Source organism: Haliotis asinina, chromosome 6 (genome assembly GCF_037392515.1).
Source record: "Haliotis asinina isolate JCU_RB_2024 chromosome 6, JCU_Hal_asi_v2, whole genome shotgun sequence".
Taxonomy (NCBI): domain Eukaryota; kingdom Metazoa; phylum Mollusca; class Gastropoda; order Lepetellida; family Haliotidae; genus Haliotis; species Haliotis asinina.
The window spans coordinates 40,593,474-40,619,848 of record NC_090285.1 but is presented as its reverse complement, the minus strand read 5'-3'; the positions used below and the strand labels follow the sequence as shown (position 1 = coordinate 40,619,848).

Genomic DNA, 26,375 nt, shown 5'->3' with positions numbered 1-26,375 from the left:
CGATAGCGTATGGGGCTGGATGAACATCGACGTGGTTGAAGTTACAGTAACTACATTGTTTCCTAATTACGTGCATACATACAGATGATGATACCAACTTATAAGTTTTCTTATGTAAAATTCGAATAATATGATGCCCCTAAAATAAATGTGATAAACTGATAAATTGATTATATTGGTCTAATATGATACAGCTGATATATTATGAAGAATCTCAGAAGTGTTGGAAAGCCGTGAATCTCATGTGATTGAGTACATCATTTGGAACCAAAGTCATCGGGATATGCACTATGGATGCATGAATGTCTCTTTGAGGGTTCGGGGTTAGAAGTGCTGGGTCCAATGATGCATCTCGTGTTTGTAACCAGATACGTGTTTGTATATAGATGATACTGAGACACGCACACTGAAACAATTGAAATTCAACGACCATGGTAAGATGCCATTTGGAACCATCCATCCAGACATTTTGTTGACAGCGCCACATCGTCGACATTGACAGAGATGAGACCCGCACTGTACGTCGCTGCCATCGACGCGACTGCCTAGAACCGGAAACAGGCAGGGGGAATGGAGGCGAAGAACGGTCTGATATACAACGAGTGGCACTTAAAATACTCAATAAAACCTATTTCACATGAGTAATTTTTAGATATGGGGTTGGAAATCTGAGAGCACCAGCAAGTGAGGAAAATGGAGTGAGCTTTTGATGGTGGCGATATTTTATTTTGACATGAAAAATGTTTTTCGAACCGAAGCGAGGGAAGTACGTTGCCGACCTAGAAGAAGACTGATCATATTCCCTATGCTGTGCAACCCCATTTGCGCTACAGTGTGCCTGTGCTTGAAGATAGTCTTTACTGATGAAGGCCGGTTCTGCATATTTAGAGCTGATGGAAAACAACTTGTTTATTGTCGAAGTGGAAACCGAACGGCCATATGTTGACTTTCTCCGTGTGTCATACATGCTATTAATTTGACGTGGCACATAAAGTTGAGATATTTGCTCTTGAGGCCGCAGTACAATTCGGGCAAATGCCACGCCAATATTGGTGGCTGTATGAGAGTCTATGATTTCATCTTTTTAATACAATTTACGTGTTTCATCTAACTTTTAGGATTTTAAAATCAGTTTGATTTAAAGCCACGGTAAAATTTCTTTTGAAAGTCAGTTTTGACTGTATTGTTATGTAAACAAAAAACAAAAAACAAAACAAAAACAAAACAAAACCACATACTATGTATGTTATTTCATGGAAAGAAAATGACACATTGAAACAACATTCACAAAAGTTAAAGGGCACTTTAGTTAAAGCGGATATTACATCCAGTGAATAATATCCTAATAGCGTAAGTACATACGAGAAACACATTCACCCATATGTGAGTGAGCTTTACGCCGCTCTAAGCAGTATTACAGCTATATGGCTTTCAGCCATAAACCCATTCATACGCCGTAAGACAAATCTACACAACCATATACTCCAGGCTGACCATATGAAATGTACTTACACTCATGACAAATACACCGCAGTTATGTAACATCTTTGCATTCGTAAGCTCACAGAAGTCCCATTAAAATTAAAACATAGGTTACATGGTTGAGAGATCATTAAATAATTCTCTTGTAAAACCCTGCGTAACGCTGCGTTTGTATCTCATATTGTGTCCATATAATACGTGACACAGCCTACTCGATATGTCCATTTGAAACACGCCACGTGGTGCTAGCATCTTTGTCAGTCGATATCGCACCTGCAAATATTGCATACAGCCTCTCTAACACATCGGTAATGGTGCACCGATCGCTTGGCTTCTTCCTCAACATTGCAATAATCAAATCCCGGTTAAGCTGACCTCGTACATATCGCTCGATCTCAGTTTCAACAACGCTGTCTGGGGCTGTAAACATAGGATATCCGTGAGCGTGAGGTTCGAGGACTTTCCGACCTTTAAACTCAGTCACGTGAAGCGAGTACATTACGAAATACAACATGCCCAATGAGAAGACATCACAAGCTACAGTATATAACCCAGAGGTGATTTCTGGAGCCATGTACATCATTGGTCCGTCATCCGATGCTGGTGGGTCATCGTCACACTGTTGTCCTACTACTCCACCCTTATCACAATATCTGGCTAAACCGAAGTCACAGATCTTGCACGTTGGAATTCCAAACTTGCCAGCTGATAGTAAAACGTTATCTGGTTTAATGTCACGATGAACTATGTTGTGTCTGTGGATATGTTGTAAGCCTCTTGCAGTGTCAAACATGATATAAAGGAGTGTCTTATCAGACACATCGTTCGTAATGATATAGTCGTTTAGCGTTCCCAGAGAACAAAATTCCAGCACGATATAAAGTTTGAACTCCTGTTTGAAACATTCAATGAACCTTACGATGTTTCTGTGATATGGTAGCTGCTCGTGGATGTCAACCTCCCTGTGAAGTGAGGCCAATCCGTTGGGACTTTTGCCTCTGTAAATTTCTTTAAGTGCGTATACTTTGGCATCGGTCTTGCTTTTCATTTTATAAACAACACCAAAGCACCCACCTCCTAGTCTCGTGGAAAGACGATATCCTTTTATCCTTGTGGCAGTATTCCCCATATTAACACAAGTCCATATAAGCTCTCTGTTGTAGTCACATTGTTGCCCCAAGCCTGTGTTTTGTTTCACGCACTTCGACTGGCTGTCAGTTAACAATGCTGTGTTCGGGTACACGCACAGCAGTTCGGAAACGCGTTTAACTGACATGAGTCGGCGAACGGATATGACCGTAATTTGAACAGTATATCAGATACAACATGACCTGCCAACACCTCGAATTTCTAACGGTGCAGATTTTAACCACTTTTGTTACACACAGGATGCAGAGAAGACCTCTTCCTGAAAAAATGTCAAGGGGATTCACAAACAACCAAGGGACGTAACCCTGCGCTACATGTCTCGACGTGTCGTGCAATTTGGATACTCAAGTAAAAAAAAAACACAAAATTTTGTCTTGATCTTATAGGATGTTCAAACAAACATTCCGTTTGAACCTTTGTGAGACACACGTGACACAACTGGCTCAGGCAATACATCCTTCCCAGGCATGATCATTCAGAGCAAATACGTTTTATTAAGCTAATCATCAAGATTTTGAACATATAAAGACGCCGTTTAACAATAGGGCATGGCAGTATGTCTGAGTTTTAACGATTGCGAGTTTCTGATGCAGGAAATGAACTATTATAAATACATTCACTGGTTGTGACAGCATAAACGCAACACAAAGTGGCCTACTTAGGAAATGTAATCATTATTAATTCGGATTGCAGTCACGGAAAGTTTAGGATAATACTACACGTTACTACACGTGCAGTGTAGTCAGACTGGACCATTAAGCTGGGCCAAACGTGCAGTCACGTGATATATTTTGGAGGTATGAATATATCGAAGGTAATCGATTTGGCAACAGCTTGGCTACAACAGCCCAGGAAGTATGTCATGTGTTTGGTAAGGTTAAATGTATAATAAATTGTGTGCTTACTGTGTAACCAAAGCAAATTCCTTTGAAGTTAAGAAACCTAGTGTCCGTATTATACATGGGGAAAGATGCCAGTGTAAGTGACTAATGGCCAGCGAATATTTTCTTGTACGTTGGAGGACACCCGAAAGTGTCCCGGGTCGGAAGTATGTCCCTTGTGTATGCGTGCGCGTGCCATGGTGTAAGGACATGCGTATGGGAGAGGGTGAGTGTGTGGAAGACAACATGTGTGGCTTTGTAGCGGTGTGCATGAACAGTAGAAGGACGTGTGGATGACACCTTTAAGCAAGGACGAGCGAATGACATAGAGTTCGAACGTGTGCATAACGTAGTAGGTGTAAGGACGTGTGTATGACATAGTGTAACAACGCATATATAGCGTATTTAGTGCTTGGACGTGTGTATGACGTAGTCGATTTAAAGACGTATGTATGATATTGTGTAACAACGTCTGTAGGGGGTTGTTAACGTGTTGACCTGTGTATGACGTGGTTGGTGTAAGTGCGTGTGTATGACATAGTGTAACAACATATTTATGAAGTTGTTAGCGTACGTATGCGTGCATGATGTAGTCAGTGTAAAAGCGTGTGTTTGGCATAGCGTAACAACGTATGTAACAAAGAATGTTTGACGTTGTTAGTGTGACGAAGGGTGTTGACCGCAGTTAGTGTAAGGACTTGTGACTAGAATAATTAATGTCAGGACGTGTGTATGACATGGTTAGTGTAACAAACTGTGCGTGTCGCATTTATTGTGTGTGTGACTTAGTAGTTGTTGGTGGTTGGTGACGGTATGTGCGTGACGTCTTGAGAATGAGGACGTAAATAAGACGATGCGAGTGTGAGTCGTGTGAATAATGACGTTAATAGTGACGTTAACCTTTTTTGGAACGAGCATGTGACGCATAACAGACTCCCATTCGTTCAGTTGCAAGTCATCAACTGAATGTACAATTATGGCGTATGAGACAAAAGTTCATGGATGGCACCTTCTTCTTTATTGTATACACAACGTTTCTGGGCTTTTCCCTGCCCTTTCGTCAGGTGAATAGTGGCGAATCCATACAGTTGCTTCTTGGTTGCTAAGTAGACTCATGGAAACCAGTTGCTTCTTGGTTGCTAAGTATACTCATGGAAACCAGTTGCTTCTTGGTTGCTAAGTATACTCATGGAAACCAGTTGCTTCTTGGTTGCTAAGTAGACTCATGGAAACCAGTTGCTTCTTGGTTGCTAAGTAGACCCATGGAAACCAGTTGCTTCTTGGTTGCTAAGTATACTCATGGAAACAAATAAAGGGACGCATAAAAGTATAAGTGTTCCGACCTTTATTTATTTCCAAAGTTTCATCTAAAGTGCAGTATATACCTTGTGAAGAAACCTGGAAAAGAATAAAGGAACGCCTGTACTTTCACGTGTTCCTTATTTGCTTCCATGGATGTATTTCTGACAGTTCTAGTGAAATAAATACGTGGCATCGTTCTATAACGGAGAGTACAGGTTGTCATGAGCGGACTGCGGTTTCTTAAAGGTCACATGCAACCCAAAAATCAAACATACTTAAAATACAATTATCAGTTATTCATGACATGTAATATTCATTGCTGCTTGTAAAAAATAAATAAACAAAATTAAAAGCGTACAATCGCGATTCAAAAGTGCAATATTTTGTACTTGGGCTTACTTCCCGCGAAACAAGCCTTCGGGAGACCGAATCTAGTCATAGCGGGTGGGGGTGCACTCAAGTGTAACGACGGCTTCCGATTGTGACCTTGTATAATAAAGAAGTTGAACCATAAAGCACTTTTAGTTTGGCTTCCGATTGGCTGGTTCATTTGCTGATACGCTGAGGGCTCATTGTGTGTACAGAAAAATGATCTGTTTGATGAGCATATTAGAAGTATGGCGAGTCACAAGAAAGTAAGATTCTTTATAGGTAACACCTTCTTTTATTGTACTTGCTGCGTCGTTTCAGTATGGATTCATATATCGTTGTCAAACAAAATCATATGCACTAGAAGAAGTTGTTATCTATAAAGAATGTATATAGAGATGTTGGGTTTTGTAGATACATGTTCTCTGAATTTGCGTTCGATTCAATCAAAAATCATCTCTGTAGAGATGGTGAACTACTGCTCGACTGCAGCTACATTCGTCCAAGTACAAAGCGGGACTTGAAACTGAAGTTTGCACCAGTTTCCGTCAGATCCACTCATCCGAGAAAAACGGATGTACACGTTTGTTTGCAGCCCACAGACAGAAAAACATGTCATGTGTTCAAGTATCAAAAGTAATTACATAATGAGCGCTGGGGGAAATTTAGTGAATCGTTTGAACTCCGATTTCGCGGGCTTTTTTCATCGTTTTTGTCAACTTTATAGGTTGAATATGCATTTGTGATGATTTGTTTCGGAAAATGCATACCGAAAGGTATCAGAATCTGCAAAGTTGTATTTTACGTTGCATGTGACCTTTAACATAATTATCCACACTGTCGTCTTCCTGGTTGTCATACGTTGTATCTGTTAAGTTGCATTTTCATTGCAATCGATATAGCTTCACAAGACTACTTGTGGCTGAGATGAGGTGACATTTGAAGGAATGTTCACCGATTGTATATAGATAATATAATAATGCAGTTGAATTCTAGGACGCAAATGTCACGACGCATACTCTGGAATTTAATGCATCTTGTATATGTGTAGTTTTATGCGCATGCATCACGTGAAAACAAACAAACAAACAGGCAGATTCATTCTTTCCTACATTATATATAGAGGCAAGTATCTGTGCATCTAAAAGTGTCACTTTGAACGTGTTTAAACTCACTACGACAAGGATGTAGAATTCCCATTGTCGCGTTCTCGTTTATATATAGGATTCCCATGGTGAAGCTACGAGGAAAATGCTGCTCGCAGTGTTCCTTAACATTTGATAGGATCGCACATATTTCCTTATTGTCAGATGCTGAACTGTGCTGACAGGGATGAGCCCGTTGATGTTATCGTGATCAGCTATGCAGTACTACCTGATCCGTTATAATGCCGTCAATCCTCAACCCTGGTGTACCCAGACACAGGTGGCTGTGACTGTTAAGGGTTCATTATTGCCCTTGAGTTTTATTATGGGCCAAAGGATTATGCAATCCTATCCCGCGTGCGTTAATTGCTATGGTAGGAATATACTATGAGCTCGTTAGTAGGTCACGGCACTTTTGCGAGTCCTTTGTACTTCTGGTGAGGAAAAAAGACCGTTTCATACTTTTCGAATTGTCTCATGGTTGTCAGTTGATAGTTAGACCCAGGAAGGTTCGTGGTAGAATAGGCCTTCAGCAACCCATGCTTGCCATAAAAGCTTAAGGCGAATCTGCTTGTCGTAAGAGGCGACTAACGGGATTGGGTGGTCAGTCGCTCCGTGGCTCCCTGACTTGGTTGACATGTCATCGGTTCCCAATAGACCGATCCAGTCTGTCAAACCTGGCGCATGCGTCGATTTCGGCCAATCAGCAGGCCGGGCGGGCATTGTGGATTTGGCAGACTTATTTCCGGGGTCAAACGAAACCTCCGAAACGATGTGCTTCGAATTATGCACACTCGCAATATCTGTTATACATTGCTGCGAATTGATCAGTACCTTCAACAAAACCATTTTGGTGAAGACAAAAAAATTGAGGTGGATCAACTAATGCGATAGACCTCACGGTCAGTTAATTGTCGGCACCAACGTTCTCGAAACTTGCGTCTGCTCGAAGTTGAAAACTTGCATGAATTTCCACACTTTCGCACATGTGCAAAATCATTACCAAGTAGACGACAACGAACAGTTTAAGGCTTCGCAAGTATTATAAACACGGATATTTTTGTAACTACAAAATTGTTTTTGCTTAACGGCATTGATTTGGTAGACCATAAAGCTGAATCGAGACAGGCGAGAACACCGTGACAAAATGTAAACAAATCTGACAGCGATATAATTTCGGTTAGGGACCACCAAACTGGCAAAACATTAAAGAACAATGTGATGGCTATGGTTGCCTTCGATCTTACATATTCGTAAATTTGTCACACATTTTATGATGTCAAGTTTCAAAAGCACAATCTGAAGGGCTACTGTGCAGTACACTATGGGTTAATAACGCAAAATATTTTAGGAGTAATATTTTTTAATCAAGGGACAGTGTAAGCAAATGCCTATCACGCAATATTCCGAAATATGAAAAGCATTTCAAATGAGTGTCTATAAAACCATGCCTTAAATATTTTGGGATTTCTATATAGAGATGTGGGTCGAGACGAAAACTATGCGAGAAGAATAGTGACTTTCTGGAATATTGGAGGGAATTAAATGAAATAATTATTGTATTTCTTAACGAATACCCAAATGACACCATAGACATGTCATGGCAGAGTAATAACTTGGCATTGTTTAAGAAGCAATGATGTCCACTTGTAATTATATTGACAAAATACTTGTAACTTTTGAGATATTCTGTGCACCTTATGTCCATTAATAATTATCTCTGAGGAAACCTAGTTAATTGTTTTGGTCAATGTGGATCCTCTGTTGAGAGATTTTCCTGTTTCTGGATGATGGTTGTGTACAGATGAAGACTGTATCTTGGATATTCTTTGTGTTATGGTGGTGTTATATACCTGAACATAAACGCTGGCAGTTCATGAAGTCCAGTATTGTGGAAGTTTGTAAATAAGGATTCCACAACAAAGTACACAGTGACAATAAATTGAAATGGATGATTAAAAATATATTTCCATATTTTTAGTGTCATTTTAGGATGGTGTACAGATTAGGAGAGAGAAACTTTACTGAGATTTGCTGAAGATTATCTGCTGAATATAACCCATAGCGATGCTAAATGTCGCTGAGGTTGGCGTAAAACTAAACTCACTCACTCACTCAGATGATAGTCAGGAACAAATATTGCTTTCAGGCTATCACATTTCCGATCTAACTGCCCCCAAATTAGCCAGCTATTACTAGTGTTGACAGCTGTGACAGCCAATCATGGTTATACGCTTCGTTTAGTAATAGTCATATTTAGCAGTCACGCAATTTGGAAACAGATCTGGTTCTTGCATATACACTTGTCATCCACCTGGGTCATGGGTTCTGTTGTGTAAACAACACTTAACCTCTTGCAGTCACTGCCAAGTGGCGGCCAACTGCTTGGGGATACGTTATATATTTACCATACGAATTTCAGAGAACAGGTGGTTATATTTTTTTCAAAGCTTCTTCATCGATACTATGACAAAGTATACGTCACCAGAACAACACCTATCATTACTCTTAGCGTACATAAACGTTATTTAAGCACCTTCGAGACATGAAAGTCGTCGTTAGATTGGTGAAATCACACACATCCCATTTTCAGCATTGATCTACTCGATGATATATGTCAGATTGCTATTATCACGAAATCGTACACACGAAACATGGATCGGAGCGGCCGCATTGACTGAATTTAGTTAGCATCTTTATTTTAACATATATTAATGACGTATTACTCGGTGTTTTGGTCCCAATGTCTCCTGTACATGTTGTATGCTGGATATAAGCTGAACTTCCAGTAATAGTAACCAGAAAATGTAACCAGTAACCACATTCTATATTTTTAAATAAATATATCTAATATATTTGCAACACGTGAGTGATTAATTCAACCATGTATTTTAACATAAAATGTGCTTTCAAAACTACTTAATAATAAAGAAGAATGTAGTTATTATTTTTATTGATTTGACATATTTCATTTCAGTGTAATATGTCCATATCTAATTTTCCATTTTGCAAAGATCCTATAAAGTTTAAACACAGTCATGGTGTGGTAACATCTGCGCTACCGTAAAGTTGATGACACATCGGATCATTGGCGTCACTGGATACGGAAAATCACATGAAATATTCAGGTTTCAATTTTCTTAACACACATAGCTGTATAAAGCCTGTTTAGTTGTATTCTATGAAACTTTCAAATTGAAAGGAGTCAATTCTTACATTTAAGAGATTGATCTCACACCGCCTAATATATTATATATCTGCATATTGTCCCATTTTGTGTACGGCACTTCAGTGGAAAACTGAGTATGAAAAAAAAATCAAACCATTTTGATGTTATTTTTATATTTGAAGAACGAAAGTTTCAAACACTTTCTAATGAGCTTACATAGTTAAAATAGGGACCAATAAAAAACATCGCACGTGACACTTCGCCGAATTGTCAGGGAACCTGCCTTGCCACTGGAAGTGGCCATGCTTAAAGACCTTAAACTCTACAAGTGATATGAATGGTTCGAGCGCTAAACAATTTACTTATCTTCATTCACGTCTATACTTCAGGTTTCTATCTTCAACAATAGGAGAGATAATCTTTTCTGAAGTACCCGTCCCCCCAAAAGGACGATATGGATATAAATATATCATATAAATAAATCACTGCATTATGTTTGTGTGTCTAAGTACTCTGGGTCAGTGATAATGGCCTCTTGAAAACTTTCTTTTGCATGTCAGTTTATTTTTCTGTATTATATGACTGAGAGCTGACAATTTTAAAGCACACCGAAAATAAAAATCCCAGTGGACTGAACCTTATCAATTATCTCCCCACTACGCATTTGAAATACATTAGATAATAGATAATAAATGGATTTTCATACTGACAAACATACACAAACTAAATACCAGAATGACAAACCCTGTGAGAAACATAATTCATATGGATCTAAGCGCTTTCCCTAGTTATTTTACTAGACGATAAAAAAATCAATTCACCACACATATTATATATCGATGGAAGAAACAGGACACACTTGGCGATATTTTCGTCCTCGAATTTGCTAAAATAAAGATGCTAACTATATGTATATTCAATAAATGTGGTCGTTCAGATCCATGTTTTATGAGTACGATTTCGTGACAATAGCGAGCTGACACGAAATATCAACGCACAAGCTAGCGTTGAAACAGTGTGAGTGTGGAAGCGTTAGCGCAGCAGACCCCGGGAACCAGGTTGGCTTGTCACCGGAAATCTTGTACCGGAAGTACGCGGGGTCCTGTCCTATCGCAAACTGGAGCACGCAAAGGGGCCCGGAACCAGCCTTAGTCCCGGAAAAAGAGACTTACAAGCCACATACACAAAAGCAAACTTCCTTTCTTCTTAATCTGGTTTGTCAGCTTATAAATCGTGTGAAGTGTACAAATATATGTTTGTCAAACGTTATTGTCCTGTTATTTACACAGATATATCCTTGTTTACCACTGACTAATTCTGTGTTCCGTATTAAATATTTGTCCCCATACAAAAGATCACCAGTCAAATGTCACATGCAATGTGGCTGTTAAATTAATGCTTATTAACTGCATATTTTACTGCGAGTTAGTTACTAGGATCTCCACGGGGCTTCTACCATGTTTATATAGCCTTTCCAAGACCATGCAGCATATAACAGCAGCAACATGCTATGACTAGCTCTCATAATCGCACTATTACGTAGATATATGCGAGGTGTATTGTACCAATGGTGGTTATGGTCCGCATTGTGATTCTGGCATCCAAATGTGGTAACGTTCTGAAATGATGCCGGCCTTGATGCCGCTTTGATACATGTTTACATTAAAATCGGATCCCAAAGTAAGTGAGTCACAAAGTTGTAGGGCAGACAAAAATTAGAAGATGCAGTATTACCTGCGGACATTTTTTCCTTACTGGTGTCCCCAGCGGTAATTTTGGTGGAATATTGCTTAAAACGGGTTTAAAACTAAGCTCAAACACTCACATACCCTCTTTCAGAATGTGAATGGTGTACCCTTTCAGCAGGAGGCGTGTATGCCACTTACAGCATTTACGTTTGCTTTACCCAAATACAGTTTAAAGCTTCAAGGTTGGCTATACCTATAGTTCATAACTTCGTGCTGTGTCACCCAAGAGAGTGCAGAGAACAGAATTACATGTGGTCGTATTAGCAAATTATTCAGTATGACTGCCCGGAATGTACACATTGTCAAGTAATTCATAGTAATGTTTGATGCGGTGACGTTAAGAAAGCAGAAGGACTATGTTTTAATGTCTCGAGAAATAATTATTCAGTTAAAAAGCACAATACGCGAATTACATACATTCCACACATGCCGAAATAGTTAAAACATATCAACCCAAGTCAACTGTATAGCATCAGTTAGTTAGGCGGCATTTACAGCTCCAGGAGTCAAAAGGGAAACCAGTATTAAAAAATCACGAGAAGTGAGCACCGAAAGAAAAATCGATTGTTAAATTCCGACCGTCTTATGGGCATTGTGATCATGTATACAAAACTGTGGACACACCTCACTAAGACACGTAAAGCCCTGTCATTTGTTCACTAAATACAGGAACATATTGTTATAGACAAAACAGGGAATTGCATTATTTTTTATTTCCGAAGTGTAATTTAGATAATTAGTGCACATGGATACTACACATATCTTGATCAACTAACGTTTTAGCGAGAGTCATATAACGGTCTTTAGTATACATACAGTACAGTCATAGAGCGAACGAATGCAGTTTGTTGTGGATGTTTACAGTCACCAATGTAGAATAGAACGAATGGAAAATCAAAGGGACGTAAAATCCCAATACTTACGTGATAAGTTGGTCCAAAGATGGATGTAAATGTTGACGATAACGTGAATTAGTTTCTTACAAATACACCGACTAGCGTCAGTGAATATTGTTTTACGCTGCTTTTAGCGGTGGGCTTCCCACAAATGGGCTTCCCACATTGTACCCGTGTGGGGAATCGAACACGGGCATTGGGCATGACAAGTAAACGCTTTAACCACTGGGCTACCCCACCACCCCTATCGTTACTGGAGTTCACAAGGACATTTTGAAGTTTCTGTTAATAACCCCATTCAGTATAAGTTGTTCACTGGTCACGAGTTCAATATGGAATGTTGTACCATCGATGTTTGTTTTATGTTCCCTGAGTCCGAACGTATTTATCTTACCAAATACCTCAATGTCAATTTTGAATTGTTTGAAGCACAGGTACAAAATGTTATGTAGCCATCGCTAGGTTTTGCAGAAAACAAGAAAAACAGATTTAGAGTTACCTCCCTTCCATCGATTTGTATCGGTAATTTCAAACGTGAATCAATGTTATTCGAGATGGGAAATTACTACCATGAAGTACCAAACGAGTCCCGCATGCCTGTGAGTGTGTGTGTGTGAGTGTGTGTGAGTGTGTGTGAGTGTGTGAGTGTGTGTGAGTGAGTGTGAGTGTGAGTGTGTGTGTGTGTGTGTGTGTGTGTGTGTGTGTGTGTGTGTGTGTGTGTGTGTGTGTGTGTGTGTGTAGGTAGGTAGGAAATGTTACTCGCTTGTCAGCGGGGTACATTCAATAAAGCAGAAAGAGCGCTGAGCCAATCAGAAAGCAACGTTTATGTGTGAGGTGAGATAAATGACATTGTACACGCATTGTTGAAAAAATAATGAAATAGTTAATATACATACTGCAACAGAACTGAATCAATCCATCCCCTGGACTCTCTGAATGTATGAAAACTGTCCTTGATAATTATTTTTATCATAAACAGACTTAGACTCCAGCTTGGGAATATAGCTATATCCATTTCTATATTTTTGTATACATTAATATCTAGGTAAAATTGTTCAGGCTGGCTATCACCTATCAAACAGACACGTTCCTTTGATCTATTAAATTATGCACAATAATCAATGGTGGAAAGTGACCCTATCCGACTTTTATCCGCAATGTCAGTTGTACAGTTTATTTGGTGGGAGTGGATCAAACTATGTATTCCATACATCTATACATATATGTCGTTTCCAATTACATAAAGATCGGCACTTGTGTCGACATCATTTTCACCTTTATGTTCAGCCAGTTGATTATTATCACCGACATTGTTTCTATTATCACGTCTATTTTATCTAACACAGCCACTGTAATTTCTAGCACTGCCACTGCATTGTGTACTGACATTGTACTTACTCTGTCACAAATTAAATCGTATTGATTGTTAAACATAGTTAAATCACAAAAGACAAATTATGCCAGAATTAGATGCAAGATGAGGATAATCATTAAGTGTAAACACACAATATTTGGATCTAACGTCAGTCTACAGATGTTACTGCAATATGAGACTAGAACCCCATGCACATTAAAACCTGGACATTTTGCGCACTGTGATCTCTACTCATTTACGTCGACGATACGTACGTATGGAGATGATAATGTTAAACCTGACTAACCTGTTCACGGGTGACTACTTATGCAAAAGCGTTTTACAAAGACACATCTACCAGGAAGTATAATATAGAGAAGCTGTGTGTCACACTGCTGTAATCATCTTTAAGTGGAACACGAACTATTATCAATCATGGCGTCTCGAATCGTCTTGGTGTGTTTGTTTAATCTTAGTTTCACCAAAGACGGTAAGTCATTCCTTCGTTACTGTTATGATATCAGGTACTATTGACATACTTCTGTTCATAATTTGCATAAGTAAAGAAGCATAATGACCTGCGGTTCAAGCAGTGAGAATAATGGACTATATTGTTTGTTTGTTTCTTCTTGACGTTAATGACAAATATTTGCCTTGGTATATGGATGTTGTATATGTACATGATGCGACGGTCATGATTTTTCCCTGTTTGTGTTTATAAAATACGTGTAAGTATGGTGTCTTGTTTATTGTAGGCATAGCATGTGGAGGAAATTCAGCATTGAAAGGTAGTAATATAAATATGGGATCTTATACACATACCTACGGTACATGTCTGATGACTCAACATGTAAATATCATAATTATCATGATACTCATTTGTAACATAAGCGCACATTAAAATGTGATGAAAATCGAATATTGTGTTTATTAAATGGCCCTTGGGCATTATCGTCTCATTTCGGTATAAGTACAACCATAACATACACCAAACGTATATGTGATATCAGCAAATGTTGCAGTTGTAGAGATGTGTAAAGGAGGTTCAGCCACAGACGATCACTTCTACCTACACGGATCTCCAGCAGGCGGTGTACAGCGGTGTGTCTGTTACCTGACTATCACAGGTGCTGCAACGTCAGTGAATTTTACTCCACTCAGCGTGACTAACACCGCAGCAGCCTGTGGGGGAACACTGACACTGGTCGATGGTTCCATGAGAGACTGTGGATGGCTGTCCGGGGCAGATATATTTTCGTTTTCAGGTACCAGTGCGGTCACCTTTGCCTATAACTCTCCAGACGTCAGGTTTTGTGTAGAGGTAGAGAAACACACAGAAGGTATGTTTTCACTTTAACAAAAGTAAACATATAGGCCATAATATGGGTAACAATGTAATGAACAAGTGTAAACATACCGATCGATAAATGATTTTGTGGCTTCTACCTCTACATATCAGCACACAATTAAAGTAACTGGCACGCAGTCACATGATTTGATAATTGTGAAACTAAAATTTAAATTTTCGAGTCCCGAGGTGGAATTCGAAAGCCGGAGTTTCTGATCCGAACTCGGACGCCTTGTCCACATGACCAAAGAGGTTTAGTTCGTCAGCAAGTGACAAGGTAAGGATGTCATCTGTGGGATGACTCCACGACCTGCTACAAACTCCCCTGTCAACAGAAGGCAAGTCCCGGGCCGCGTAGTTGGCTTCTGAGACTCTCATTTTGCTCATATTTTATCTGAACGTGCTGGGACGCGCCCTGCTGCATATAGTTATCACAAATAACAACTATTAGCATACCTTCCATTCGCAGAGGCCAACATATATATCGAATGTCCTCTTTCTACAACGACAACGGCGACACTATCGTCTCGATTAGCTACAATGACACCACAAACGACAACCGCTTTTGTCATTCCCTCATCAACATCGACGACTACATTATTGCCACTTAATTTCTTCACTTCTTCTTACACATCGACACCTAGTTCAACTAGACATTTGGCTACATCGACATTAACAAGTGAGTTGGCAAAATCGACGACAGTATCATCGTCAGAAAACCAACCAACCCCATCACCCGTCACAAACATTCAATCTTCGACCGAAAACGATAAGCCTGAAGGCACAACAGTGGAACACAAGTCATTGTCCGGTATGTACCTCCCCGGTAAACGTACCTCATACGACGTAAAAGTGTTTCTTATATGTCCATAAAATGTGAAATGCCACCATGTGTTATCACAAATCATTATCGTACCAATGCATTACTTTCTTTGAATTCAACAATAACAGTTTTCCATTGTTAATTATCATATATGCTCGAAGATAGATAACCGTATACTCCTGGAGTTCTGACTTGTACATATCTATGGATATTCACTGCACCATAACATTTATGTGCATATTTAAAACTTTAAACAATGTGGGTAAAATGTAATCATAATTGTGCCACTTGAACCCCATCGAGATAATCTGGTGTATTGTGAAACATGGTCGATGGTTGGTTGACAAAACGAGACATTTAAACTATCAGATGTTCAAAAACGTATAACCCAGAGTCTGGGAAATATTTCACAGGAGGTTTCTGCCAGGTGTGGAGCCAAAGTTGTGAGAGATGTGGAATCCACATACTGAAGACGTGAGGGTATACACTATGCAACAGTCCAGCCCATTTTGATCACAGTTGACAGTGGTGTTTGTGACCACAGTGACTCTGAATCGCCAAAGTAAAGTTTTGTGATTGTCCCCGGGACTGTCACCCTTGCTCGGCTGTTGTACACACTCCCGTGTCACTAAATGTCTTAAAACAATTGCAGTTATATGATAATTTGTTAAACAACTGTTTTATTATTTTATATCAATGCGCTAAACTTAGACAATGAGTTGGTACAGGTAAACAGTTCAGACATGTGAAAATTGACGATTTTACTTGTAACTCCTTATAATTACTAAATCGGCGGTACGATCTTGGAGCAAACGGACTATAGTTGAGAGTCAAAATTGGCTTTCAATCTACTTGTAGAAATAACAATAAAGAACTAGTAGGTGTCATGAGTGGTGATCGATAGGCCAGTCACCCATGATTATGTTTAGATGAAGTTTTAATCGATTGCATGTGACGGTAGCGTAGCTATCGGCAAAGCAGGCGGGTGTGGTGCACCGAAATGTTCGGCCTTGTGTAGATATATTGTACTGTGAAGCTTTAAAAGTCGGGGTCATCTCAAAATTTTCATATTTTAAAAAGAAAATCGTTTAATCCTCGCAATGACACGAGGAGCTGTGGTCTGCATTAGTCCGAAGAAATGACATCTAACGTACCCATTATTGTGAATGTGTTCATTTTCAGGTTTGTTAATTGCCGGATGGGTGATAGCGGCGATCCTTGTTGCTGTCATTGTCGTGATTGTTGTTTTGCTGATGAGGTAAAGGATTGCCAGGAGTGGTTTAATTTGATCTCAGACTCACTTTCAAGTTTCAAGTTGTGTTCAACAACATGAATAACAGTTAATAAATATCTGAATACCATTTGTAAGATCTGATATCAGTTTGAACAACCTAATTTACTGTGGTTTAGGGAGAGGTTTAGTTGGCGTACCCCAGACATTAATTTATTTGTATCACAGAAGCTTTTTTCGTCTTTACAGGAAATCAAGGCAGTCCAACTATGAATCAAGAGAACCGTGTCGACAGTCTGTGTCAACACAGACAGATGGCGGCTCCATCTATGAAGAGCTATACCAGGGCAATATGACAAAACCTGATACATTGTACGAGAGAATAGAAACACAGTCTGCAGGACTTGGAATGAAGGATTACTACAACTTTGAGATGGGTGATTATTGTAACCCTTAGTTTATCCATTTGTGGACATAGGTTTGATTCCCTTCTGATTAGGAGTACTCTGGTTGGTACTCAGCAATATTCAAGCTATTTGGCAGAGGTCTTTAAAAGAAACCAGTGATCAACAGCATGAGCACCGATATATGCAATTGAGAAACGATGTGTCAACCAAGTTAACAAGTCTGTCCACGTTATTCACCTCTTTCGACAAGCACGGATTTCTGAAGACCACTTCGAATCCGGATCTGCAGATCTTAATGGGTTACCTTGAAAGTAAAGAACCTTGTTGGAGGAATCTCGGTTTGAGTAACAAAGTTCCTTCTGTATAATGTCTACCATATCCAATTGTCGGGCGTGGTCAAAATGATATGTCTACTGTTGCGGTTTTCTGATATGTATGAGGCATCATTGCCTATTTCTGATACAACACTTACATGAACATACGTATATAATCTGACAAAATACACCTATAATCATGTAAACCGGTAAAACCGGTATTCGAACCCAGGTTTGTGACCAATTTCATTACGACTCATTCATGAGTTGTTGAAGACCAATTCTAACCGTATATCATTCATGACACACCCTACAGGAGGATTGTAGGATGTAATGAAGTATGGATCGATTTGGTGTCATATGTATGTAAACAGACATGTAAACCTTGGATAAAACAAACAAAAGAAACAAGTAAAAACAAAACAAAAAGCTGACAGGAGAGAGAGAGAAAAACAACGAACAAACAATACTCACCCCCCACCCCCTCAACACAATTGACCCCACCCCATCAACACAGTTCGTTGTATCCGTCAGTTTGAACTACGGGTGGTTTGCTGTATTTGGTTTGTTTTGTAAAGTGATCGTGCAAAGGCACTTGCTTCGTAAAGAAAACGAGTGCTCTTCAAGCTGGGTGTAACATGGCTTCTCGGACACCCGTTCATCCCCACTGGACATACAGGATCTGGTCAAGACCTTACTAGGTTAAATTAATGTGATCACCATTTTCTGGAACATACTCTATTGCTATTATTACTGTGATCCAAACAGAATCTTTGAATTCGATGCTATGAAATGTATTAGTTTCTTGTTTACACTTGTGTGATTACATTTATTCTGAGGTTCACATTAAATGCATTAAAAATCAAGAATATGAGCCTCATGTGTCTCTACTGTATTCATGTGACACTGCCCTGTGTATCACACTCAGAGAACAAGCACGTTTCTTAAAGGGTAAGCAACCTTCCAGCATATATAACATGATGCAGACTGCACAGCACGCATCCCTCTGCGTCATAAGTCCGAGAAACAGGGAAAATCGTTCAAGCCATACAACCAAACAGTAACCAAGCAGGTACATGTTGGCACATCGTAACTGCATCTTCATGCACTGGCACCCTGAAACTACTACACTGCATTCAACATAAACACTGCCACTTTATGACGTCATTTTGATAACAAATGATAATTCAACAATGTTTCTATGTTAACTGTTGACAGCCACATCGATAACAGGGCAATATGTAATTCTATATGTGAAACCCGCATATGTGTTGTCGTTCCGTGACAATACCATTTCTAAAAACAAATAAGGAAGTAGGTATCAAATACCAGTAGTGTGACCTTTCGAAACTCACGCGTACTTCACAAAGGTTTGGAATAATCTGTCATTTTTTGTAATTAGGAAACAGAGGGAAATTCTCTGTAAACATTGTGACTAATAGACATTCTTCCTGTTAGCCTAAGGGGTCTGCTATTTACAGTATTTTGCAACTGAGTGAGTTTGAACACCACCAGTTGCCACAGAGTTACTAGAGGGTAACTAGTTCAGTCTGTCAATACAGAGATGCTCATACATGGATCAAAGATGCAGCAGGACACACTCACATCATGCTCCGTATTGACTTTGCCATACTGACACACCCATCATTGACTTGACTTCCGATTCACCGCTTGGGATTTGAACACAAATGGGACTGTCACTGATCAGCTAACAACACGTTTGACTAGTCAGCTTCATCTGTATGTACTGATCTAAACTTACGTTGGTGGTTGGATGGAGACGTTCATACTGACCCATATGGTTTACGTTAATCATGGATGTGCTTACAATACCTTAGAGACGATATTTAACCTGAACGTAAACAGTCACCAAACTGTTAATCATTTGGTGTTTTTCTGGTAACGTTCGTCTTACCGTAGGGGGCAGACACGTCACAGGAACAGAGAATTCGAGAGAATTCTTAGTTTAGGTCACCGATAATGTCGTTTGTTTTCTGCTTTAGACTAATCGAAATTATGATTAAAATGTATTAAATTTGGCATTTTATGAAAGAAATATAGTTGTCTCTGCCACCAGAGTGTAATAAAGCACACTTTCGCCTTGAACTATTATAGTTAAATCATGAGGACGAGACTATAACAGTTCGGGGCGAAAGTGTGCTTTATTACACTGTGCGTGGTGGTAGAGCGGACTGTATTTCTTAAACATGTATTCGTCACAGGTTGTTATTTCACTATTTTGTAATTTAATGTTTTTCTCCGCCCAGATCATCTTTGCTATTTTCGGACGAAACAATTTCATGGTTAAAGTGATGTTAACGAACAACTCTATGCACGTCCAACAATCGTGGTAGCAGACTGTTCACCACAACTCATGATCAACTCTTGTCGAAAGGGTCTACTATAACTCGGTTTACTTGTATCACGTGTGATTTTTCTCTACAATGGGTAGGCTAGTGATCAAGGCGCTTGCTCGTCGTATCGAAGCTTGGGTTCGATTCCCGATATAAGTATAACGTATGAAGCCCGTGCCTGGTGTTCCCCGCCCCGATGTTGCTGGAATATTGTAAAAAGCAGTGTAAAACTAAACTAACTCACTCACTCTGTGACAATTTCTGTTTTCAAAGACTATACATGAACGCGTCGAAATCATGTAGACGGACAGGACAGACAAACAGACAATATTTATTCAGTAAAGAGGCCCTCGCACATAATACAGACTGACACTGTGTTCAATGGGTGTTCAAAAAGAATGTCTCTATGCCATGGAGTGTATCTTTTTTATACATGATCTAAGACTAACACTGTATATAGCACATTCATTTTTGCTTTGTGAAAGATTTACAAATGAGTAATGAGTAACTGGTTCTATATTTGGTACTGAGTATATCATATTATATACTAACAAATGGTACATGATATTAATTTTCTATGTAGTAGTGACCTCTGGTTTTACAAAAGGGCAAAGTCTTCCGTAACATTCAATTCTATTACACCAGCCACATTCAACCGCACGTATTAAAATTACTGCATCTAAACCTTGATATCACAACACAAATATCTTTCGGCATTTACAAAATTTTAAACTCCCTATAAAATATACATTTAGGAGATTCACTAATTGATGAGTACCAAGATTGTTTTAAATTATCACCTTGTCTTATCTTGAACAAAATATTCAACATTTCCAGTTTCTTGGCTTAGCCAAGCGTAACCAAATCCATATTGAAAGTGCACAACCGCTTACACCACTGTCAGCGTCTCAGATATTTAATCGCGTGTCATCTCAGTGTGTTGTTTACAGGTTTGTCAAAACCATGTGTTGCTGATAGATCTAAACCCGTCGAAAGCGGGACGTGAACCAATGGTCATAGGTTTCTGGCATGCCTAAGGCAGGTAACCTAAACCATTACGTTTTAAGGATTAACCATGCACTCAGAGATACTCAGTTTGAGTGACAGAGTAAGCGGCTCTTAGCAATATTCCAGCAATCTGCTTATAATCGAGCCAGGACCAGACAATCCAATGATTAACATCATATGCCTAAGCAATTAAGAGACGATTACATGTATAAACCAAGTCAACGAGTTCGACCACCCGATCTCTCTAGTTGCCTCTAACGAAAAGCATGGACTGCTGAAGATACATTCTAACCCGGATCGTTAGGCGTCTCATATTGTCTACTGCTATGACCTCCTGAAATACAAGCTTCACAAAACACTTAATTTTAAAAGCTTGAATGCACCACAAGGGAGTTGTGTGTCCCGACTGAGGAGATACAGTAATTCCTACAAATACATTATACCAGGAAGTTACGCAAGATATGATAGCCAGGCTGCAATTGTCCGCGTGTACAACACAAACTATGGGTGGTTTGGATTAAGAAAAAGAAAACGTGTATCAATATATTGGAAAAAGGTTTGATTGCATCGAGTGTAACATGCACATTAACCTACAAATGAATAGCATTTTATGGAAAAAGTCATTCATATGTTACATATGTATTTATAATTATAAAGAAACAAAGTTCTATTCGTAAGAAAAGACAACGTAAATAAAACATTTTCTATTTTATGGGTATATCATCAGCAGGTATTGGAAATACGTGATATGTGGTTGTTTCACATAACATACGGTTTTATTTTTACTGGGATGTTGTATGACACAGATCGACTTATTACGTTTCCCTCGTAAAGACGAATCGGCTTTGAACGGGTCCTCAGCAAGGCTTAATTAACAAACACAAATTTGGTTGATGCCTATCGTCGGACCCCAGTCGCGTACACCAACGTTCATGGTATAGCCTCCACTATGAACAGTCACTGCTGGAATGTGTCAGAAGGTGACTCTACGCTACACTCTAAAATGTATACATTTCGCATTTTGCGACAAGGTTAGCCACCATTCTTTAATTGCATAGTTATTAGAATCTTTTTGATTGGCATTTTAGATGAAAGGGTGAATCAAGCTTTCCATCGGTCGTAACGTCGCATCATAATATAACAAAGACCTTGTTATTGATGAAATATTTTACTTTATTATATTAGAAACGTGAATATTGCCCTCTCTGCCCGATGAGGTGTCGACCAGGATTTTGCTAATGACTGATTTACAAAACTGTGTTTAATACAAGACTTAATTAGAGAGCCTTTCGTTTGACAAATTTCCAAAGTTGTCTTACTTCATTATCAATAACGTGTTGCAATTGTACCTCATTCACATCAACGCAGACCCGTTAAGACAACACTTGTTGGTTGCATGCAGGGTAGACTGTACCCTTGATCAAGAAAAATGGTATCATGCATGTAACGAGTTTTGGCAATGTAGCAAGTGATCGTTTATTTCATCGATAACTATTTAATCGATAATATTTAAAAGTAGATGTAAAACATATTCATCAACGCGATCTGATAAGAATATTTTACCAGGAACATGGTATACATATTTTTGAGTTTTATTAAATCCTGTGAACACATCAAGTCTAGCAATACATCATAGACTTTATGACGTCATAAAAGTAGTGTGTAGACGAAAACATTACAATAACAGCACCTTGCTCATATTTCAAGATATATGCCAAAGAGTTTTATCGTGTATCATAAAACAGGTTTAAGTGTTGTGGTGGAAATTATTACTTTAGCATACATGTAGGCAAATTACACCTGTTCTTCACTGATCCCTCAGGATACTCTTTCAGTCTTCTGAAAATATTACGCTCAGGCCATTCCACATGACTGATTATTTCGGCCATGGCCAGTCACAAAGTGTTTGGATTGTTATTGATTTCTGCTAGACTGGGTGTAAACCTGGTGTGTGTTCAATGTACGTTCAGTTCGATACCTGTCTGTTTTCAAATCTGAAGGATCGCGCTGAGTTATCCACCACACCCACACTTTTATGCATGTATGTATATGAGGCATGAGTACTAGTGTTTCCTCGTTGAGGCTCTGTGTAAGTGTACATGTACACACATATTAACTCCATGATATTGGACATTGCAAAAATAAACATACCTGTGCATTGCTGTAGCCACTTCCAAGCTGGATCTTCGAGGAGATTAGAAAAATGGGAATATACTCGCATTGTGCGTTTCCAGAGTACACAGTATCAGTGATCCCGGTTCAAAAGACGTTTGAAACAGTTACCAAAACAAAACGCGAAAAAAATTAAATAAATAACAAATAAAAAAAATACAAAACAAAACAAAAGAAGAAGAAGAAAGAAACCCTGCGCATTATTCTGACATTACATCTATTTTTAGGATCACTTTAATAAAATACAAATAAAGAGGGGTTAATGAGGTGACTGGACCGCGCTTTGCATTGATTTCAATGATGGCATCAGTTTGTTGTCGAAAAGCAATCGTTTTCTATAGGTACATTTGACGTTGATGACGTCATGTGCAGCGGTTTCGGTTCACGTGTTAGAAAGACCTACTTCTCTCTGTGCGATGTAATACATGAAAACAACAGTGAATTCATGTAAAGAAGTCCTGACGTACTTATATTACATCTTGTTTTGACAGGACAAATGTGTAGCGTGATATTAAACACTTATCGTCATAAGACAGATTTTGCAGACTACACCCCCCCCCCCAAAAAAAAACAAAACAAACAAACCAAAAACAAACAAAACAAAACAAAAAAAACAAAAAAAACCCCCAAAAACCTCAAAAACAACAACAAAACAAAAGAAAAAAACAAAAAACAAAAAAATCCCAAAAAAACAAAAGAGCAAAACCAAAAACAAACAAACAAAAACAACCTTAAAAAACCCAAAACCAAACCAAACCAAAACCAATCAAACAAACAAAACGACCCCCCCCCCAAAAAAAACCCCAAAAAACAAAAACAAAAAAACCCGAAAACAAATAAACCCAAAACAACCCAAAAGACAAAAAGCAAAACAAAAAAGCCACCAAACAAACAAACAAACAAAAAAACCAAACCAAACCAAACAAAAACAAAAACAAAAACAAAAACAAAAACAAAACTTAACAGATTTACAGTTATCTCCCTTCCCTCGATTTGCACTCTCAAATTGTCGGTAATTCCCGTGCATCATGATCATGCGTGATTCAACGGTATTAGAGAGAAAGAAGTACCAAATGAGTTGCCATTAGCAGCGGGGTACATTTATGTGTGAGGTAAGATGAAATGAATTACACTTTTTCAAGGAAGTACTGATTTTAGTACTTTTTGAGTTGAGTCCAATACGCAAATGAGAACCCTTACTGTGAAAGTATCTTGTCACATCTGTTATTTCTGACTACTTTCTAAACGGCATTGTGTATTCATATGCAAACACATTTTGACAGTCATGGTCTATTTACATGTACTCTCTGTATTTCCGTTTCAGGCTTACTACAACCTTTCAAACTGACTAGGGATAAAAGTATGTCCAGTCGTCCACGAGGCGCTGTTGTCCTTTGGATGTTTGAATAGTGAAAATATTTCTCAAACTACATATTCGTCACACCCTGCAGATTTCCACTTCAATTTCAATTATGACCATGCATTCAATATTTATTAAGATGACAATTTTAATATATTTACAAATTAACCCTACGAGTAAATGAAATTCCGTTGTACACCCAAATATAGAAATAGATCAATTATTTCGTCTGTGGTTGAAAAAGTTTATCGATTGTCCGCGTGTTGTTGTACTCAATACGTATGTATAGACTTCGTAACTGACAATCTCAGTTATGTCGTTTCTCGAACAGAATTAGACTGACGCTTAGCCTTTGAAAAACATATTTGACTCAAAGGAATAACTCGGAGTAAGCCTCATAATTTAAAAAAGAACCAAAGTGAAACAGAAAACTCAAAATGTGAGGAAATCTAGTCTTGCTTTAGTTGGAACTTTGGTGGTACAGAAAGACTTGTTGAACAAGAACATATAACGGTTCATATACTGTGAGACATGCTAGAACAATATTTTAGTTATTACATGGCGTGTCCACTTTACGAGGGTAGGAAGTATTTTTTCAAAGTTGAGAATTCTTAGGGCCACGTACGTTTCGAGAATAAGGGCCATGGTGGTTAAAGCATTCGCCCACAGCGGCGAAGGCTCGGCCTGGATTCACAAATTGGTATGTGTGTAGCCCATGTCTGGTGTCCCCCGCAGTGATATTGCTGGAACATTGCTGAATGCGGCGTAAAACCAAACTGACTCACTCACAAGAGCTAGACGGTATCTGTGCGAACTGATTGGGTTCCTCACACATTACGGAATGGGTTTTACTTTCCTTTCCCTCTGAAGCTCGATAAATCATACCGAATAGATCAGATGTGTTACCCTACATTGTATTACATATGTTAATGTAAGCTGTACGCGGCGAACTAAAATTAATATCCTCAGCTGATATTGACTCAAAGGTGTAGGACACGTTTTACCAACACTGACATTTTCAGTTTAATAAATTATGCAGAGGTAATTCCTCTACCTGACTTCAGTGTTAACGTCATAACTTTCATTTTCAGTATTTGTCTGAAACATGAGGCCTTGAAACCAATAAACAAACCTGAGTCTTAAACAATGACTGGAATCGCTAGTTTACATAGCTAAGAGTTTAACGTGTATAGAGCTGAATACACAGAACTTGCAAGCAGGATAATTTTATATTCCGCTTCAGCGGTTGAACGCTACGCCTGGGTAAGTTGAAAGTGATGTACATGTAGAAGATTTTGTTGGAAATTGTTTAGTTTTACAGTCAGTTAAACACAAATGTGGTCAGTGCAGTTGCACGAATGCAGTATTTGTGGAGAAGGGAGTATAAACAGGTAAATGATACTGACACGAATGCACATCTCATTCAGACACGAGGAACGAATATATCATTATCAGATACCAAGTCCAATCAGCTGAAACATGTCACTTTGACACATGTGATGAGGTTCATATTTTGATTTTAATAAAATCACACTGTCAGTCATCTGAGACGTAATCATGCTAAAAACAAGTGATTTTACATCAAATGGATGTAGATACATAGACTGTGGAAGACACCAAGTGCTCGATTTTAGTGGCAAAATGATAAAGTGCACAGTCAGAAAAATATTTGTTCAATATAAATCTATAATATTTTAAACGGGAAGTTTACAAAATTGGTCGACAGTGAAATAATACGCATGATAATAAATGCACTGAAAAGTAAACAATAAATGTTTTGTTTTAATGTGAACATCGAACAACAATGTCAATAATGTACGGAATCTTGAAACGTGCAGGACATCTACAAGTAGAAAATAGAAC

General features: G+C 38.7%; 2 protein-coding genes across 3 annotated transcripts; one reads left to right on the top strand and one right to left on the bottom strand.

Annotated features, from left to right (window-relative positions):
• Positions 1-1,227: 1,227 nt before the first annotated feature.
• LOC137286901 (serine/threonine-protein kinase pdik1l-A-like) lies at positions 1,228-2,786 on the bottom strand. The gene has a single exon (XM_067818921.1). The coding sequence runs from the start codon at positions 2,756-2,758 to the stop codon at positions 1,691-1,693; it is 1,068 nt and encodes a 355-aa protein (XP_067675022.1). The 5' UTR covers positions 2,759-2,786; the 3' UTR covers positions 1,228-1,690.
• Positions 2,787-13,749: 10,963 nt separating this feature from the next.
• On the top strand, positions 13,750-18,498 carry LOC137287548 (uncharacterized). 2 transcript variants are annotated; one of them, XM_067819900.1, is made up of 6 exons: positions 13,750-13,985; positions 14,251-14,283; positions 14,518-14,835; positions 15,313-15,654; positions 16,849-16,924; positions 17,147-18,498. In XM_067819900.1, the coding sequence occupies exons 1-6, from the start codon at positions 13,931-13,933 to the stop codon at positions 17,352-17,354; spliced, it is 1,032 nt and encodes a 343-aa protein (XP_067676001.1). In that variant the 5' UTR covers positions 13,750-13,930; the 3' UTR covers positions 17,355-18,498. The 2 variants fall into 2 exon arrangements, with proteins under 2 accessions (XP_067676001.1, XP_067676002.1); XM_067819901.1 differs by having other exon boundaries at positions 13,855-13,985; positions 14,518-14,760.
• The last annotated feature ends 7,877 nt before the right edge of the window (positions 18,499-26,375 follow it).

What these genes read in the sequence shown, in the direction of transcription:
- LOC137286901 (XM_067818921.1), bottom strand. Translation starts at nt 2,758, where the DNA reads ATGTCAGTTAAACGCGTTTCCGAACTGCTGTGCGTGTACCCGAACACA.
- LOC137287548 (XM_067819900.1), top strand. Translation starts at nt 13,931, where the DNA reads ATGGCGTCTCGAATCGTCTTGGTGTGTTTGTTTAATCTTAGTTTCACC. An exon ending in GGTAGAGAAACACACAGAAG is followed by an intron (nt 14,836 to 15,312) that starts GTATGTTTTCAC and finishes TTCCATTCGCAG; the next exon opens with AGGCCAACATATATATCGAA. An exon ending in ATTGTTGTTTTGCTGATGAG is followed by an intron (nt 16,925 to 17,146) that starts GTAAAGGATTGC and finishes TCGTCTTTACAG; the next exon opens with GAAATCAAGGCAGTCCAACT.